General features: G+C 46.1%; 1 protein-coding gene across 1 annotated transcript in view; it reads left to right on the top strand.

Moving 5' to 3' along the window:
* The first annotated feature begins 1,721 nt into the window (after positions 1 to 1,721).
* NCBP1 (nuclear cap binding protein subunit 1) overlaps positions 1,722 to 15,608 on the top strand; it is a 437,475-nt gene continuing 423,588 nt past the window's right edge. The window contains exon 1 of the mRNA XM_029603603.1: positions 1,722 to 1,847. Coding sequence (XP_029459463.1) covers positions 1,814 to 1,847 — 34 coding nt within the window. The 5' untranslated portion in view covers positions 1,722 to 1,813. The remainder of the gene's footprint in view (positions 1,848 to 15,608) is intronic.

The raw sequence follows: 15,608 nt of genomic DNA on the forward strand, positions 1-15,608 counted from the left end.
TGTAATTTTCTGGATTACCCCTTCATCCCTTTTTAAAATTGGCATTACATTGGCAACCTTCCAGTCTTCAGGTACCATAGATGATGTTATTGATAACTGTTCTACCAGAGCCCATTGTAAACCATTTTTTTTTTCTGGGTTTCTGACACCTCTGTTGAAAGCAGGCCTGGATTTAGGCATAGGTAACATAGGCAATTTCCTAGGGTGCCAAAGCATCTATGCCAAAGAGAAGCCTTTTCCAATCATACACTTCCAACATGGCACTGCTCAGACACTCTGGCATACTGAAAGTGGGTGGGGTTAGATGGACTTCACCCACTATCCGAGCTTCATGGTCTCCTATGTCCCACTCTCCAATCCTGCCTATGGGATCTGAATCTTAAATCTGGCCCTGATTGAAAGGCATTCCCATGATATGGTATCTTTGGAAATGTTCCCTCTAGAATCCAAATAGTTGGATCAGCTAATTGTGGTGCTTATCAGGAACAAATGATCTGACCCCAGAGTGCTGCTTGAACATCTAGGTATTTTATATATAGATCTGATTGCTGCAGGATTGTAAAACGATATTTTGTTTGCAAAACTGTCCATTTCATGCACAATATAGAGGGCACAATGGCCGTGTGTTATCCACTACATGATATTGAACTGATTTTGGAATAAAGAAGTAATTGGGAACATACACCATTGTGATTACTTTATTTACGTGCCAAGCTTTGAGGTAAAATGTGCTCCGCTCTCCATAGGGAAAGAACTCTTATAAAGTCTATTTTAGGGCCTTGTGAGCTACTGCGCTACAAGCCAAGCTGAGAACTGAATATTGTTTTTGACCTATTTGAATCTAAAAGAAAATTAATGATGAGTTACTTCTAAAAGTTTGAGTAATGAGAAAATATATCTGCACAAAAAGAACCTGATAAGATCAATATTAACAGCAAATGATGAATGTATTTCTCTTTAAGTATCAGTTTGCTTGTTTTGATGATCGTCTGTTGATCTTATTCATATGTCCCCTTTCTCTGGTAATGTTCAAAGCGGTTTTATTTCTGAGATATCCTACATTTATTTGAAATAAGCGTGCACTTTTTGCTTTTATGTTTTTTTTTGTTGCTAACTTTCCTTCTTAAGCTCAATCTTTATCTGAATTTATAATTTAGATATTTTTCTCTTTATCATAAGACAATGCTGACATTTCTTCTTATTTTGCCCATGAGGATAAAGCACGTAGGAAAGGGACGCTTCGCATAACAAAATTTAAATTACTCGTGTTATTAAAATCCTCACAATAGCCTGACAATCACTTAGAACTGGGTGCTGGTTGCACGTCGTTTGAATGTATAAACGCTTCCCTCCGCTCAGCCGGTGACATGTAATTTACAGACGATCCCTTCAAACACAAGCTAACACTCAAGGAAAAAGGAGGGTAAAGGATCAGCGAGACGAAGAAATAATGTCACTCTAAAGTGTTCCCGGAACAGTGGTTTACCGCGAGGCGGAAGCTTTCAATCCTCGCTCTATGGTTACCCCGTGACCCCGGAAGAAGAAGGATCGGAAGAGCCCGCCGGGGTCCGCGGCCTGCCTTCTTCCCTTAAGACGGTGGCACGTCTCGAGCGAGAGAGTGTGGGTTTCTCGCGGAGGGTAACAGCTGCTGAGCCTGCATTTCCTTTCGCCGCAGCGGCGCACGCCAGGGCTCGGCGAGCGATTCTCTCTGAGTTGCCGGTGGCGCCAGCGCTCTCGGCACGTGCCAGCCAGCGCTCGGTTCTGTTCGTCCCTCCTCGCGCTCTGCTCGGGGCCCGCGGAGCCGCCTGGCAGCATGTCCCGGAGGCGGCACAGCGACGAGAATGACGGTGAGTGCGAGGCTGGCAGCGCGCGCAGGCGGGGGTGCCAACGGCCGGCAGCTGGTTGGAAAGCAAACGGCCCTGAGGAGGCTGCAACGGTGACTGTTTGTCTCATCCTCATTTCTTCCCGCCTGCTGAAGGGGCGTGGGGCGGCAGCAGCTGCTGTTGCTGTGTGTACCTATGAAAACTAGTCCTACAGGCTTTCTGTTAAAGACAACCACACTCCTGAACACTTTTTATAATCTGTTATGTTTCTCTGTGCCTAGTTTTGGTTTTTAAACTTATTCTTGATTGGGAAACTGAGTTTTATGTTGCTTTGGAAACTCATTTTTTTTTTCCCGGAGATGAGGAACAAAAGCCTCCCGCCCCCCCACCCACCCCAAAAAAATAAAAAAAAGGCAATAGGATTCTTAATAAAAGTCACCAAACTTTCAGACCAAACAGGCGTGTGAGAAATAAAACGTGTGTATACACAGAAGGGAGAGAGGAAATCATAGATGGCTGCGTGTAGGAGGTAATGGAAGAGCCTGCTGGGAGCCACTTGTTAAATTATTGAATGACAACTTGAGGTTTGAGTGCAGCAGAGCCGACCAGAGCCTCGTGGATGGGAAGCTTGCAGAAGTCGCGTGAAGGGGCAGACCAGGGGAATATCTTGCTGCACCATCCCTATGTTTTTCATAGACAGACATACCCACTTCCCATCATTTACAGTTCCATGGTGGTTTTAGTATTCAGGTTCTTTAGTTGGCACCCAGTGCTGGCCTGGCAGCCTTGGAGATGGATGTGTTTGGGGCTATGTACACGATTAGCTCACGTAGGAGATGGTCAGTTTGGTATCTGCAGGGTTGTTTTATTGTAGCCAGTATAGAGTGGTATGATTTAGCGAATACAAACATCAACCTGGGTTGGACCATTTAACTCAGCATCAGATCTCTGACAGAGGCATTCAGTGGACGCTTAGAAGATGTGCATAAGAAATGGAGCATAGGAGGCGTGGTCTGCACCAGACACATGCTTCTGATTACCAATAGTTGAGGTTTAAGAATGCATTAAACATCTGGTAAGATACCTGACTTCATATTAACAGTATTTGATTTATGTTCTATAAATTTATTTAATCCCTTATTTCATCCTTGCATGGTGTTGCTTACCTTTTATCATATGTTTTCTCTGTTATCAAGGAGTAGTGATCTTTTTCTTTCCATTCTTCCTAATGTCCCTAAGGGTTCAATGGAATTTACATGGGAGTAGCTAAGAATTTTCCGACGAACTGACTACATTTTCCAAGTGCTTTTCAAACAGGATGGAAAGCACTATAGTAGTGATTCCATTCATCTGACTGGAGAGACTATTTCTGCAAAAATTTGCCAACTTGCCAAAGTTTGGTAAGGGCCAGCATTGTCCTAGTACCTACCCTCTTGAAAATGACCTAGATTTGGTAAGGATGAGGTCATTTTTACTTTGATCAAAGTTGAAAAGTGCTAAAAAAAAAAAAAAAATCCATGTACAAACATGGTTTTCACCTTTTTGTTTTTCTTTTGCCTGGCAATTTTTCTGCTTTTCTGTAAAACTTTTTGGGGTGCTCAGAAATTAATGCCTGCTCTGAGCAGGTGTTAATTTCTGAGCATAAACATGTATGGGTCTGGTGCACTTTTTTTTTTTTTTTTTGTTTTGTTTTTTTTGTTTTTACATTTGTGGTGAATAACTAATAGCCTCATCAGCATGCATTTGCATGTGATGAGAACTATTAGTTTTGCTGGGGGGTTGGACGCACTAATCCCCTTATAGTTTAAGGAGTTGTGGATGTGCGTCCAGCCGTGGATTAAACCGTGCGCTCGGCCGAGTGCACTGTTTTGCATCAGCCCTTATGAACCTTCATTGACATACTTAGGGGTTCTCTTTTCACCCTGCTTTGTTTATTCCCTCATCTGTGATTTAACTATTGCAGGAGGGCCACAGACTTGAATCCCTTCAGAACCTACTTCTAGTACATCCTGAGCCTCATCTGTATGTGTTGAATTTGTATTCTGACTTGGGATTGTCTTCCCCCAGAGCCTCTGCAGAATTTCCAACCCAGTGACCAGAAGCAAGGATCAGGAACTAAGTCCAGAAATACCATTAGATTGGCCCTTAAACAGTACATTTTTGAAATGATGTAGACTTTGTTGTATGTATTCTGGACCAATATAGAATTATCCAAAAAGGAATGATATACCTGAGCTTTTGAGAACACCTTGGTCCATATATACATTTGAAATAGTTCACAGTAGAGACAGTGTATATAATTTTTATTCACTTCTCACAAGATAACTTTGTCAAAAAACCAAATAGAATGTTAGGAATGACACAAAAAGGAATGGAGAATATTATACTGCTACATCAAGGCATGATGTCACCATACCTTGAGTTTTGTGGGCATTTCTGTTTGCCTCATATCAAAAGACATAGTGGAACTAGAAAAGGTTCAGAGAATGGCAACAAAAATGATAGTGGAATAATTCCACTATGAGAGGGGCTACACAGATTAGGTCTCATCGGCTTGTAAAAGAGTTCAGAGGGGATGTGATGGGGTGGGTGGATTGTTATGGGTAAATAAGACTTAAGACAAATCATAGAAAGTACTTTTTCACTCAAAGCTCACTCAAGCTGTGAGTTTTAGGAATCTGTATTTATTCATTTTTCAACCAGTTAACAGTACAACTTCAGGTAACATTCACTATTGTAAACTCCCCCCCCATCCCTCCCCGCTCATGCAATCCGTAATTGAGGTGACCAGGCATGCAGTAGTAGGAGCAAACTGCACACCTCCCCTCCGATGTATTAGTCTATGAATCCTGGTGATCAGTCTCTGTGTCCGTGGATGGAGAATTATCCTGGCCCGGGGTCCGGTCCTGGCTCCAGGGGTCTCGGTAGGGTCCAATGTGTGGAGCGAGAGAAGACGTGAAAAAGCTGTGAGTTTTAAAGGTTTGGACAAGTTCATAAAACATTATTAGCCAGGGAGACTGAAGAAAGCTATTGCTATCCCTGGGAGTAACAGAAAAATAGATCTACCTTTTCAGATCTCTTGAGTACTTGTGACCTGGAGTGGCCACTGTTGGAAACAGGATGCTATATCTGATGAAACTTATTCTGATCGAGCAAGTATATCTATGGTTGTTTCATGGAGTGCCCCTTTATTTTAGTATTACATGAAAGAATAATTACTTTGTTTTAATATTTAAGTGAAATGGCCTAAATTATACATTTACTTGTCCTCTGCTGACATAGAACAGCTAAATGTCCTAATTAACATAGACTGTAGGTGCAGTTGACTTTGAAGGAGCAATGGTTTTTGTTGGACATCTGATGCTTTGGTGAATGACAGCTAGTAGGAAGAAGGGGGCAGGCTGGTGACAGAGGCAATAGTTTTCTTTTGGGTAGGTTAAGTACTGGGTGAGGATAGAGGAACAGAGGCTGTCTTCAGTGGCTCATGCACACTTAGCTCTCCCCTCTGCTCATGGCTGTTCCCAAGCTTGTCTGAGATCTGTTGCAAGCAGCAACAGCATTAATAATGAAAGTCGGCATGGGGTCCTATGAGCTAGTGCAAGTTCACAAGTGCTGCGGCAGCTCTAACAATCCCTTCTTGAGCAGGGCTTCCTCTAATCACAAAAACTTGTACAAGGACTATGACACTGCAAGGCATATCATAGCATGCTGGCTCACAAGCTTCACACCGACTTCTACTACAAATACTGCTGGCACCTGAAGAGCGCAGCTGTTTGAGGTACATGTGACCCTAAGTGAAGGTTTTGAGACCCTATTTAGGGACCCGACCCACAGTTTGGGATGCCCAAGTCTAGAGGACTTGAGTTGCATTGAAACTTGAGTTTATATTTGTCATTTGATAGAGAAGTGGCATTCAAGAAATCTTATTGAGCTTAAGTGTCTGGTGCTGGCAGTGTTTTTGTTTTTTTTTCAAATGACATGTAAGTTGCTAGAAACTGAATTTAATTGTTCTGAGACAGTGATATAGAGAGAATGCCCAGAAAATAATTACTTATCTATTTATTATATCTTCACTAAAATGTGCAGAAGATCAGTTGTGTGCAGAGATTTCTAAGCAGCTAGTTGGAATGTGAAGTTTGCATCACATTTTTCAAGTTGAGTTTGCCATGTGAAAATGTATGCACAAAGGAGGGAATAATGGTTTTGAACTCTGTTTACCCAGAAATTATGCAGCTTCCATAGCTAGACTTTGAAAAATGGCTAGTGCCTGATGAGGAAAACATTTTTGTTACTGCGCACTCAGGGGTAGATTTTAAAAGGGTTAAGCGCATAAGTTATGCACGTAACCCTTTTTAAAACCCCCATGTGCGCACCAAGCCTATTTTGCATAGGCTCGGCGGCGCACGCAAGCCCCAGGACGCGCGTCGAGGGGGGGGGGGGGGGGGCGGTATGACGTTCGGGGCGTGTCGGGGGCGTGGTGCTGGCCCGGGGGAACGGCCGAGGCCTCCGGAACAGCCCCCGGGTTGGGTGATGGCGCGCCTGCAGCCCGCTGGCGCGAGCGAGAGGCAGGCATAACTTTGTTGACAAAGGTAGGGGGAGTGTAGATAGGGCTGGGGGGGTGGGTTAGGTAGGGGAAGGTGGGAGGAGGCCGAAGGAAAATTCCCTTCGAGGCTACTCCGATTTCGGAGCGGCCTCGGAGGGAACGGGCAGCGCGCGCAAGTTGCACAAATGTGCACCCCCTTGCGCGTGCCGACCCCGGATTTTATAAGATATGCGCGGATACGCGGATCTTATAAAATCCGGCATACTTTTGTTTGCACCTGGTGCACGAACAAAAGTACGCGCGGGCGCACTTTTAGAAAATCTACCCCTCAGTATTGAAAAAAAGAGGACATGGAAGTATAGTTTTAACTGCACTTCACCCTGAAATGCTGATAAGACTAATAAACGTCTTGGCTTGAAATGTTCAGAATTTCTTGCATATTACTTAGTTCTTCAAAAATTATCTTCTTATATTTTTCATAAAGTTTAAATGGCATAGTTAATGCTTGTTATATTTAAACATTTTCCTTTTTCTTGTGATAGGAAATTAAATATGCAGAGAGAGAGGGGAAGGTGTAATCTACAGGCAGATATGGAAATTGCTTCTCCTCTGTCTCTGCTTTGCTGTGTCTTGCATTGTTTCTGCTAATAGTTGGCATATCGGGAGAGGGAGACAGGTATGGTGGGACCTTTCCCTGGTTCAATTATCTGATTATGGCATTTGGAAGGTTACACAGTGCTCATTAACCTTCTCATTAGCCAGCTAAGGCCCTGGTGAAGTCAGATGAGAATACAAAATGTGCATTGAAGTTCAGAATACATTTTCTTTACTCATACAAAAAAAATTTTTTCTCCCGATTGAAGTTAGTTAATGGTATGCTAATATATTGGGAGGCTAAATGCAAAATATTCACACAAACATGCTCAATATGCATGAAACATGTATGCATGCATGAGTTGTGCTTCTAAAATTATACGCACAAAATTGGAGTTATGTGCATAGAAATTGTGCCTAGGCTAGGTTCATGGAGGTTGTACTCCTGAAAGTTGTGAATACAAGGCGTGAGTTAGGAGCACAATATAATTTAGTAGCATGAAGGTTGTGCTCCCAACTTTTAGGCGCCTTTTCTTTTGTACTCTTCAAGCTTTATTTGCACGAATTATGTTCTGAACGCAACAATGCGCCAAACCATGTTTCCTTATCCCTCTGCTAAACCCGTCCTCATCATAGGGATTTCCTCTTTTGTAGCTGGTGCAGACAGAGAACATGCCTCCAAGCTGTTTTCTGTGACGTCACTTCCCCTATGAGGGAGGTGTGCCTGAGGCAGTCCCTAGTCTCACAACAAATATGGACGAGTGCTGTTCGACATCTTAACTCTTTTTTTTTTTTTCCTCTGATAAGATTGGTAGGACTCCCCCCATCAGTCTAAATTCCCGGGTCGTGATCTGGCTTCCCCCGATGATATCCCTCAAGTTATGCCCCAGTCCTTGCCAGGGCTGGAACGACTGCCCTAGTAGGGGACTTACCCCTCCCCGTGGGGAGACAGGAAGCCTAAGTGCTTTGCTTATTGTTGTCCCTCCCCTGCCACTGGACTCACAATAAATTAAAAAAAAAAAAGTCTAAAAAGGAAGGAGGCAAATAGGAAGTAGGTGCCGGGAAAGCAGAATTGGTGCCTGGTGGAACAAAGGGTGAGAGGAGCTCCTCGCTCCAGAGCTGTGGCATGAAAGCTTTCAGATTCAGGCCCCCTTGCTTGGGTGAGGTCATCTCTGCAACAGGCTTGCAAGCATTAGTCGCCATCCCATCTGCAAGCCGGCATTTGGTGCCTTCTGGCAGCGATTGAGTTCCCGACCGGACCCGCGGACTGATCGGACCGAGACTGCTGCGGGGGCCTGCGCAAACCGGCGCTTAAGCCCATTGGGATAAGGCCCTCCTAAATCTTCTGCACTTACCCAGACGGCTCCTGCGCCGGCCACGAGGCTGCTGCTCTCTCTGCCTCCTCTCGGCTCCAACCAATCAGGGAGGGCGCGCGGGGGATTTAAACCCCAGCCCGTCCACCCGGCGTCACGCGCCGAAGGTGCGCGACAAAGGGGCCCGTCCCTTTGTGCGCCCCTTAGTGCAGCACCTTAGGACAGCTGTAAGTAACTGATGTTAAAAACCTTCACTTGAGAGCTCCCTTTATACCGTAGTCCGGTATCTGTCTATTTTCCTACCCCCCATTTTTTTCATCTCAGCCTTGCCCTCCCCCCCCCCCCCCCTTCCAACCCCTCCAGTAAGACCCAAGGTATGCGCACCTTCTCAATCCCGATCATCAGCAACCATCGAAGAAAACTTTTAAACACCTCATTTCCCTTCATTCAATAAAAAAGACTTATTCCTATCATGATCTCACCACTGAATCAACTTCTGGGCCTCACTCTCTTCTCTTTAACCCTCTTTAACGCACAATCCCTCACGAAAAAAACTCACCTCTGACTATCTAATGGAAGCCAAACCTGACTTATGCGCCATTACCGAATCCTGGCTGAAACCAGAGGACACAGGGTTAATCAACCAACTCCCGATACATACCTATGACGTCTTTTCTATCCCCAGACTTAAAAAAAAGAGGCGGAGGTCTGCTATTAGCTTCAAAAAAAGAGCTAGGACTATCTCTACAGCACGCAAACTCTTCAGCCACTCTTGAATTCGCTGTATTCAAATCTAATCTCCTTCAAATCTGCCTTACCTATGCACCTCCTGGATGCCTGGAATCAGACCCTTCTCCACTAATTGAATGTATAGCCAAACACATCAACACAGATGCCCCTACTATAATAATGGGAGACTTCAATCTCCATGTGGATACAACTCCGCACTCCAGCTGTGAAACATTTCTCGACACTCTTAATGATTTGTTTGAAACCCATATAACTAACGGACCTACACACAAAGCAGGACACACTTTGAACTTAATCTTCATAAATGAAAGCCTCACCCCCTCTGCCACAACGACATGCGCTCTGATCACAGGTTGATCACCACAATCTTGAAATCCAACCAACCCACCTCCCAACCGCTACAAAAAACCACGGTCCAATTCAGGAAACTGTGCAACCCGGACATCCTCAGCTTGCACTTATCAATAGAATTAGACCATCTGGACCTTTCGGATGCAGACTCGGCCTCCTCCTCATGGTTCAAGATCACCAAAAAAGTAGCTGACCTAACTTGCCCTTTAACCACTAAAGTTGTTCGCACTAACACAGACAACAGGAAACCTTGGTACACCCCAGAACTAAAAACCCTCAAGCAAGAACTAAGAAGCAGTGAACACGTCTGGCGTAAAAATCCTTCATCAATGAACCATGCTGCGTATAAATCTCTCATGGACTGCTACAGGATCTCCATCCTCTGAACAAAGAGGGATTTCTTCTCACGGAAAATCCACCACTTCATCTTCAACTCGAAAGCTTTATTCTCATATGTCTCTACCCTCACCGATCCTTCTCCCACAACTTTTCCGGACGATCAAGCGGCTAGCAAAGCTTTAGAGCTCGCCTCATACTTCAAGAAAAAAATCACCAATCTTTTATCACCGCTAATTGCCAATAAGGGTCAGCCTCCTTCCCCCCCCCCCCCCCCCCCCTTACTCAGCCTCTCTACAACAGACCACAAGTCTTGGAAGCCTTCGAACCTACTTCCTCCTTAGAGATAGAAACCATACTAAAGAAGCTCAAACCTGCACCTCACCCCATGGATGCGATCCCATCAAATCTACTCATCTCCATCCATAAAGCCATCGCCAAGCCTATTGCAGAAATCATTAGCTGCTCCTTAACACAAGGCCTAGTTCCAGACCCCCTGAAACTTGCCATTCTCAAACCGCTACTGAAAAAAACCTAATTTGTCCCCTGACGACCCGGCCAACTTCTGCCTTATAGCTAACCTTCCATTCATCTCTAAAATCTTGGAAAAAATAGTCAAACAACTTTCGGAATATCTGGACGAAAACAAAATCTTAGCCCAATCTCAGTTTGGCTTCCGTAAATCTCTAAACACAAAAGCCCTCTTAATTTCACTAACAGAGACCATACTTCTGAACCTAGACAATAAACGACCTTGTCTGCTCATTCTCCTCGACTTATCAGCCGCCTTCGACACTGTAAACCACTCAATTCTTGTGGATCGGCTAGCTGACATCGGCATCAAAGGCACCGCACTTAGTTGGTTCAAGTCTTTCCTCAAAAACAGATTCTACAAGGTCAAAATCAACAACAAAGAATCACATCCCGTCAGCTCAACCCTGGGAGTTCCGCAAGGCTTCTCCCTATCCCCTACCCTTTTCAACATTTACCTTCTCCCGCTTTGGCAGCTCCTCTCCAACCTTAAGCCAACTCACTATATATACGCCGATGATGTGCAAATACTCATCCCGATTACTGATGCTCTACACAAAACCCTCTGCTTCTGGAACAACTGCCTTCAATCTATCAACCACCTTGGTATTAATCCTTAATACCAACAAGTCTGAACTCCTCCTAGTCTGTCAGGATGACCTAGTCTCTCAGGATGTCAGTTATGTAGTTTCCAACAATCATCCCACCGTTCAACCATCCCTCTCCTCCCAAGTAAGAAACCTCGGAGTCATCATGGACAATCAACTGAACCTAAAAAAATTTATCAATAATACCACAAAGGATTGCTTTTTTAAATTACAAATCCTAAAACTGCTGAGACCGCTCCTCCACTTCCAAGATTACCGAACAGTTCTCCAATCAATCATTTTTTCAAAAATTGACTACTGCAACTCGCTTCTGCTCGGTCTCCCAGCAAACACCATCAAACCCTTACAGATGTTGCAGAACGCCACAGCCAGGATTTTGACTAAGACCAACAAAAGAGATCATATCACACCCATCCTGCGGAACCTGCATTGGCTCCCAATCAAATTTAGAATTATGTACAAAGTCCTAATGGTCCTACACAAAGTCATTCACAATCTCACTCCTTTGGCTCTTAATATCCCACTTCATCCCCACTTACCCTCCAGACCGGTGAGATCTGCCTACAGAGATACTCTCTATGCCAGCCCCCCCCCCCCCCCCCCCCCCCCCCCGCCAAAACCACACTAAGGAAACGAGCTCTTTCCACAGCTGGCCCTCCGGAATGGAACGCTCTCCCACCAGAGCTCCGGCTAGAACGATGCCCGATTACCTTAAAAAAAAAAAGACTCAAAACCTGGCTGTTCGAACAAGCCTTCCCCCTAATTACAGAAGATCTCTCCAGCATTATACCTCTTCTAGTAATGGACTAGCTCGCTGTTTAAGCTTACTATGTCAGATGATCAATCCAAGTTATGTACCCTATTAACTTGACACTGTGTTTAATCTCTTAGTAATATGACTTTGTCCCTTTTAATCTCCTGCTCTCTGGAAGAGCCTACTATTTATTGGTTCTGTTGACCCCAGTTCTTATATCCCTTGTTTGATGTAATGCATTCTTACATGCTTGTTCTTGTGTTACTGTAAACCGAAGTGATATGTAATTTTTTACATGAATATCTGTATATAAAAGTGCCAAATAAATAAATGTTAAGAGGCAGGAGATGTCCTGCCTGTGGGAGCAAGAGGCTACCGACTGTGGCAGGATCCCTCTGCAAAGCACATCTGCCTGCGGGTGATCCCGAATCTCTCCCTCCCCCCGCCCCTATAGAACAGTTGGGCGGTGAGCCTTCCGTAGGCAAGGAAGAAGAGGGGACGAGACGAGGTGGCAATGCTTCAGCTATTCAGTATCCCCGGGAGTCCCATTGGTGATTTTTTTTTTTTCAGCAGACTTTGTGCTGCTAATGCACCAAGCATACCAGGCTTTGCATAACATCCAAGTCCCTCTGGACCCTTAGGGAATTGTAGGTCAGGGGCCTCTCCATAAAAGGCCCAGAATCTTCATGAGCCTGGGGCATTCCTCAAGGAGTCCAGAGGAAGTTCTCCCAGCCTGGACTCGTTTTCTTCAGAGAAGCAAGAGAATTCCTCAGAAGATGAGGCAGATGCAGCGGTGGTGCCCTTTTTCGCAGGGAGGAGCTGCGAGCGCTAATTACTAGTACCCTGGCGGCCATCAAGATTGTAGATCCCAGGAAGGAGGACCACCCAGAAGGGGACCCCATTCTCCTGGGGTGGAAGAAGTGCTAGGAATCATTTCCCTTTCACCTGGCCCTAAAGGATATGATTATAATGGAGTGGGAACCCCCCCCCCCCCCCCCGGGCCCTCTCAGGAGGACAAAAATCCTGGGCAAAGCCTATCCCTTGCCCCAGGATATGAGGGATTTCCGCCTCAAATTTTCCAAGGTCAGTACCTTGGAATCGGTAGTTACCCGAAGGACTACTATCTCTGTAGAAGGAGGTTCGGCCCAGAGAGACCAACAGGATAGGAAGATTGAAAGCTTATTCAGGCAATCATTTGCCCCCAATACATGGGCCCTACAGGCCTCCATTTGTGGAAATTATGTTGCTCAGGCAGTAGTCTGCTGGGTCCAGCAGTGGCCAGAATTGAATCAGGGGTAGCTTTCCTGATGGATACCCTTTATGTCCTCCTCAGGATGGCCGCTCGGACCTTGGCCTCGGAAGTGGCCATAAGGAGACTGTCTGGCTGAGAGATTGGGCTGCAAATGAAACTTCAAAGACCTGTCTGGGTAAGCTCCCTTTTAAAGGGGGTCTGCTTTTCGGGGAGGAGCTAGATACATTAGTAAAGGGCCTGGGGGATTTGAAGCCCCAGAGGCTCCCTAAGGACAGACCAAGGCACAGCGCTAGGCATCAGAGGTGCCAACGTCTGAGACTTTTAGGCGCAAGTTTAGCAGCCCCTCCAGTCAGTGGGCAAGGAGGCCTAGGAATCGGCCTTTTTGAGAGGCCAGGTGCTCCAGGTCCGACTCTGCGGCAGGAGCAGGCCCTAGTTGCCCTTCCCAATGATACTCTGGGCGTCCCCCCCGAGAGTGGTCCCAGTGGGAGGGTGCCTGCAGGGATTCTATTCAGAGTGGAACTACATCACCTCAGACCACTGGGTACTTGAAGTGATCTGTGTAAGGTATGTACTCGAACTGTTCAGGTCAGTACCCCAGATATTCATGGCCTCTCCCTGCTCATCACCAGACAAGGTGGTGGCGATAGAATCTACCTTAGCCGAGCAGTTTGCCCTGTCCCATCTGGGGAGTAGGGCATTGGAACCTACTCTTATCTATTTCATGGTGCCCAAGAAGGATGGCTTCTTCCGGCCTGTACTAGTCCTCAAGGAATTCGTCAAATGCCTTAGTGTTCCACATTTCCTCATGAAAACCTTGCGCTCAGTTATAGTGGTAGTGAAGAAGGGGGAGTGTGTCTCATCCCTAGACTTAGCCGAGCCATTCTTCCACATACTGGTAAGGGAATCTCACCAGAACCTCTTATGCTTCTGTGTATTGAGCAAACACTTCAGTTTCGAGCCCTTTCTTTTGGCATCGCAATTGAACAGAGGACATTTACGAAGGTAATGGTGGTAGCAGCAGCAAGGCTGCACAAGCAGGGTATTTGAGTCCATCCCTACCTGGACAAGTGGCTCATTCGGGCCAAAACAGCCCAGGAAAACTCCTCTTAAGTGTAAGGGGGGGTTAGCCTAGCCACGCCAGAATGAATCACACTGCCACAGACACTAGCACTTTAGGCTGGGGAGCTCATTGCCAGGGTTGGGCAGTGGGACCAGCAGGAAAAGTCCTGGCACATAAACAGACTTGAATTGCAGGCTATTAGCTGGGCACTCATAGCCTTTTTTTCCATCATTAAAAGGCAGGCCGGTCAAAGTACTCTCAGACAATGCCACGGCAGTGGAATATGTGAACCACCAGGGGGCACCCACAGAGTCGGGTGCTAGCACACGAGATGGTGGCAGTTTGTGCTTGGGCAGCGTAGAGGTTGGCGAGCCTGACTGCAGTCCACATTGGGGGCGTCTTGAACATCGAGGTGGACTTCCTAAGCAGGAACAAATTAGATCAGGGAGAATAGGAGCTGAGCCAAGATCCTCAGGATCGTGTCCAATCAGGGGCTGCCAATGATGGACCTGTGGTGTCCTGACTCAGCGTGAAGACAAAATTCTTCACCCAAAGAAGGGAACCATGCTCCAGCAGAATAGTTGCCCTGATGGTCCTCTGGCCAACTAGAGGCCCGCTGTACGTGTTTCCCCCATGGCCATTGATAATGAGGACACTGGAGAAAATAGAAAACCAGATGTCTTTAGTCATCATAGGAGCTCCAAACTGGTCAAAGAGAGCATGGTACGCGGATGTCTAGAGGTTACTGGAAGGTCCGCCTCTGCCCCTTCCACAGGGGAAGGGCCTCCTTCTGTAAGGCCCCATATTCCTGGAAGACTCTGCTCCATTCTGTCTTGCGTAATGGCCTTTGAAAGGGCATGCCTGAATAGGAAGGGGTATTCTCCCCCCCCCCCCCCCCCCCCCCCCAACGTCATTTCTACCATGTTGAAAGCCAGGAAGTGGACAACTTTGCTAGCCTATATCTGAATATGGCACATATTTGAGGTGTTCTGCCACAACAATGGGATGTCCCTGTAGAAAACCAGGTGGAACACATGTTGGAGTTCATCCAGTTGGGGCTGGACAAGGGTCTATCTCAGCTCCTTGAGAGTATTGCTTGTGGCTATCTCAGCTTTCTGGGGCTCAGTTAAGAAGCGCCGTGTTACAACACACCCGGATGTGGTGTACTTCCTTAAGGGGGGTAAAGCGTCTTAAACTAGCTTTCCGCCCCCAGTCCCACCTTGGGACCTTAACCTGGTACTTAAGGTCTTGACAAGCCCTCCCTTTGAGCCTCTGAGGCAGGCATCGCTTAAGGACCTCTCACTTAAAGTGGTGTTCTTAGTGGCTATCTGTTCAGCTAGGGAGATCACTGAGATTCAGGCCCTCTTCTGCAGAGATCCAAACTTGGTCTTTGCCTCCCTCCTTGTTGCCTAAGGTTCTCTCTTCCTTTCATCTCAACCAGACTATCAAACTGCCAGCCTTCAAGAAGACTAAGCTAAACAAGGGGGAGACTGAGTTGCATTCGCTGGATGTCAAGCAGAAATTAATGCGGGTCCTCAAAATCACAAACCCATTCAGGAAAACAGAAGACTGTTTGCCTTACTTGGTGGTGCACGCAAAAGGGAGGCAGCCGCTAAAGCAACTCTGGCCAGATGGATTAAGGAGACTGTTGGCACAGCCTATACTCTGAAAGGTAAAAGGGTGCTACGAGGCC

This window comes from Rhinatrema bivittatum, chromosome 1 (assembly GCF_901001135.1).
Source record: "Rhinatrema bivittatum chromosome 1, aRhiBiv1.1, whole genome shotgun sequence".
Lineage (NCBI taxonomy): Eukaryota > Metazoa > Chordata > Amphibia > Gymnophiona > Rhinatrematidae > Rhinatrema > Rhinatrema bivittatum.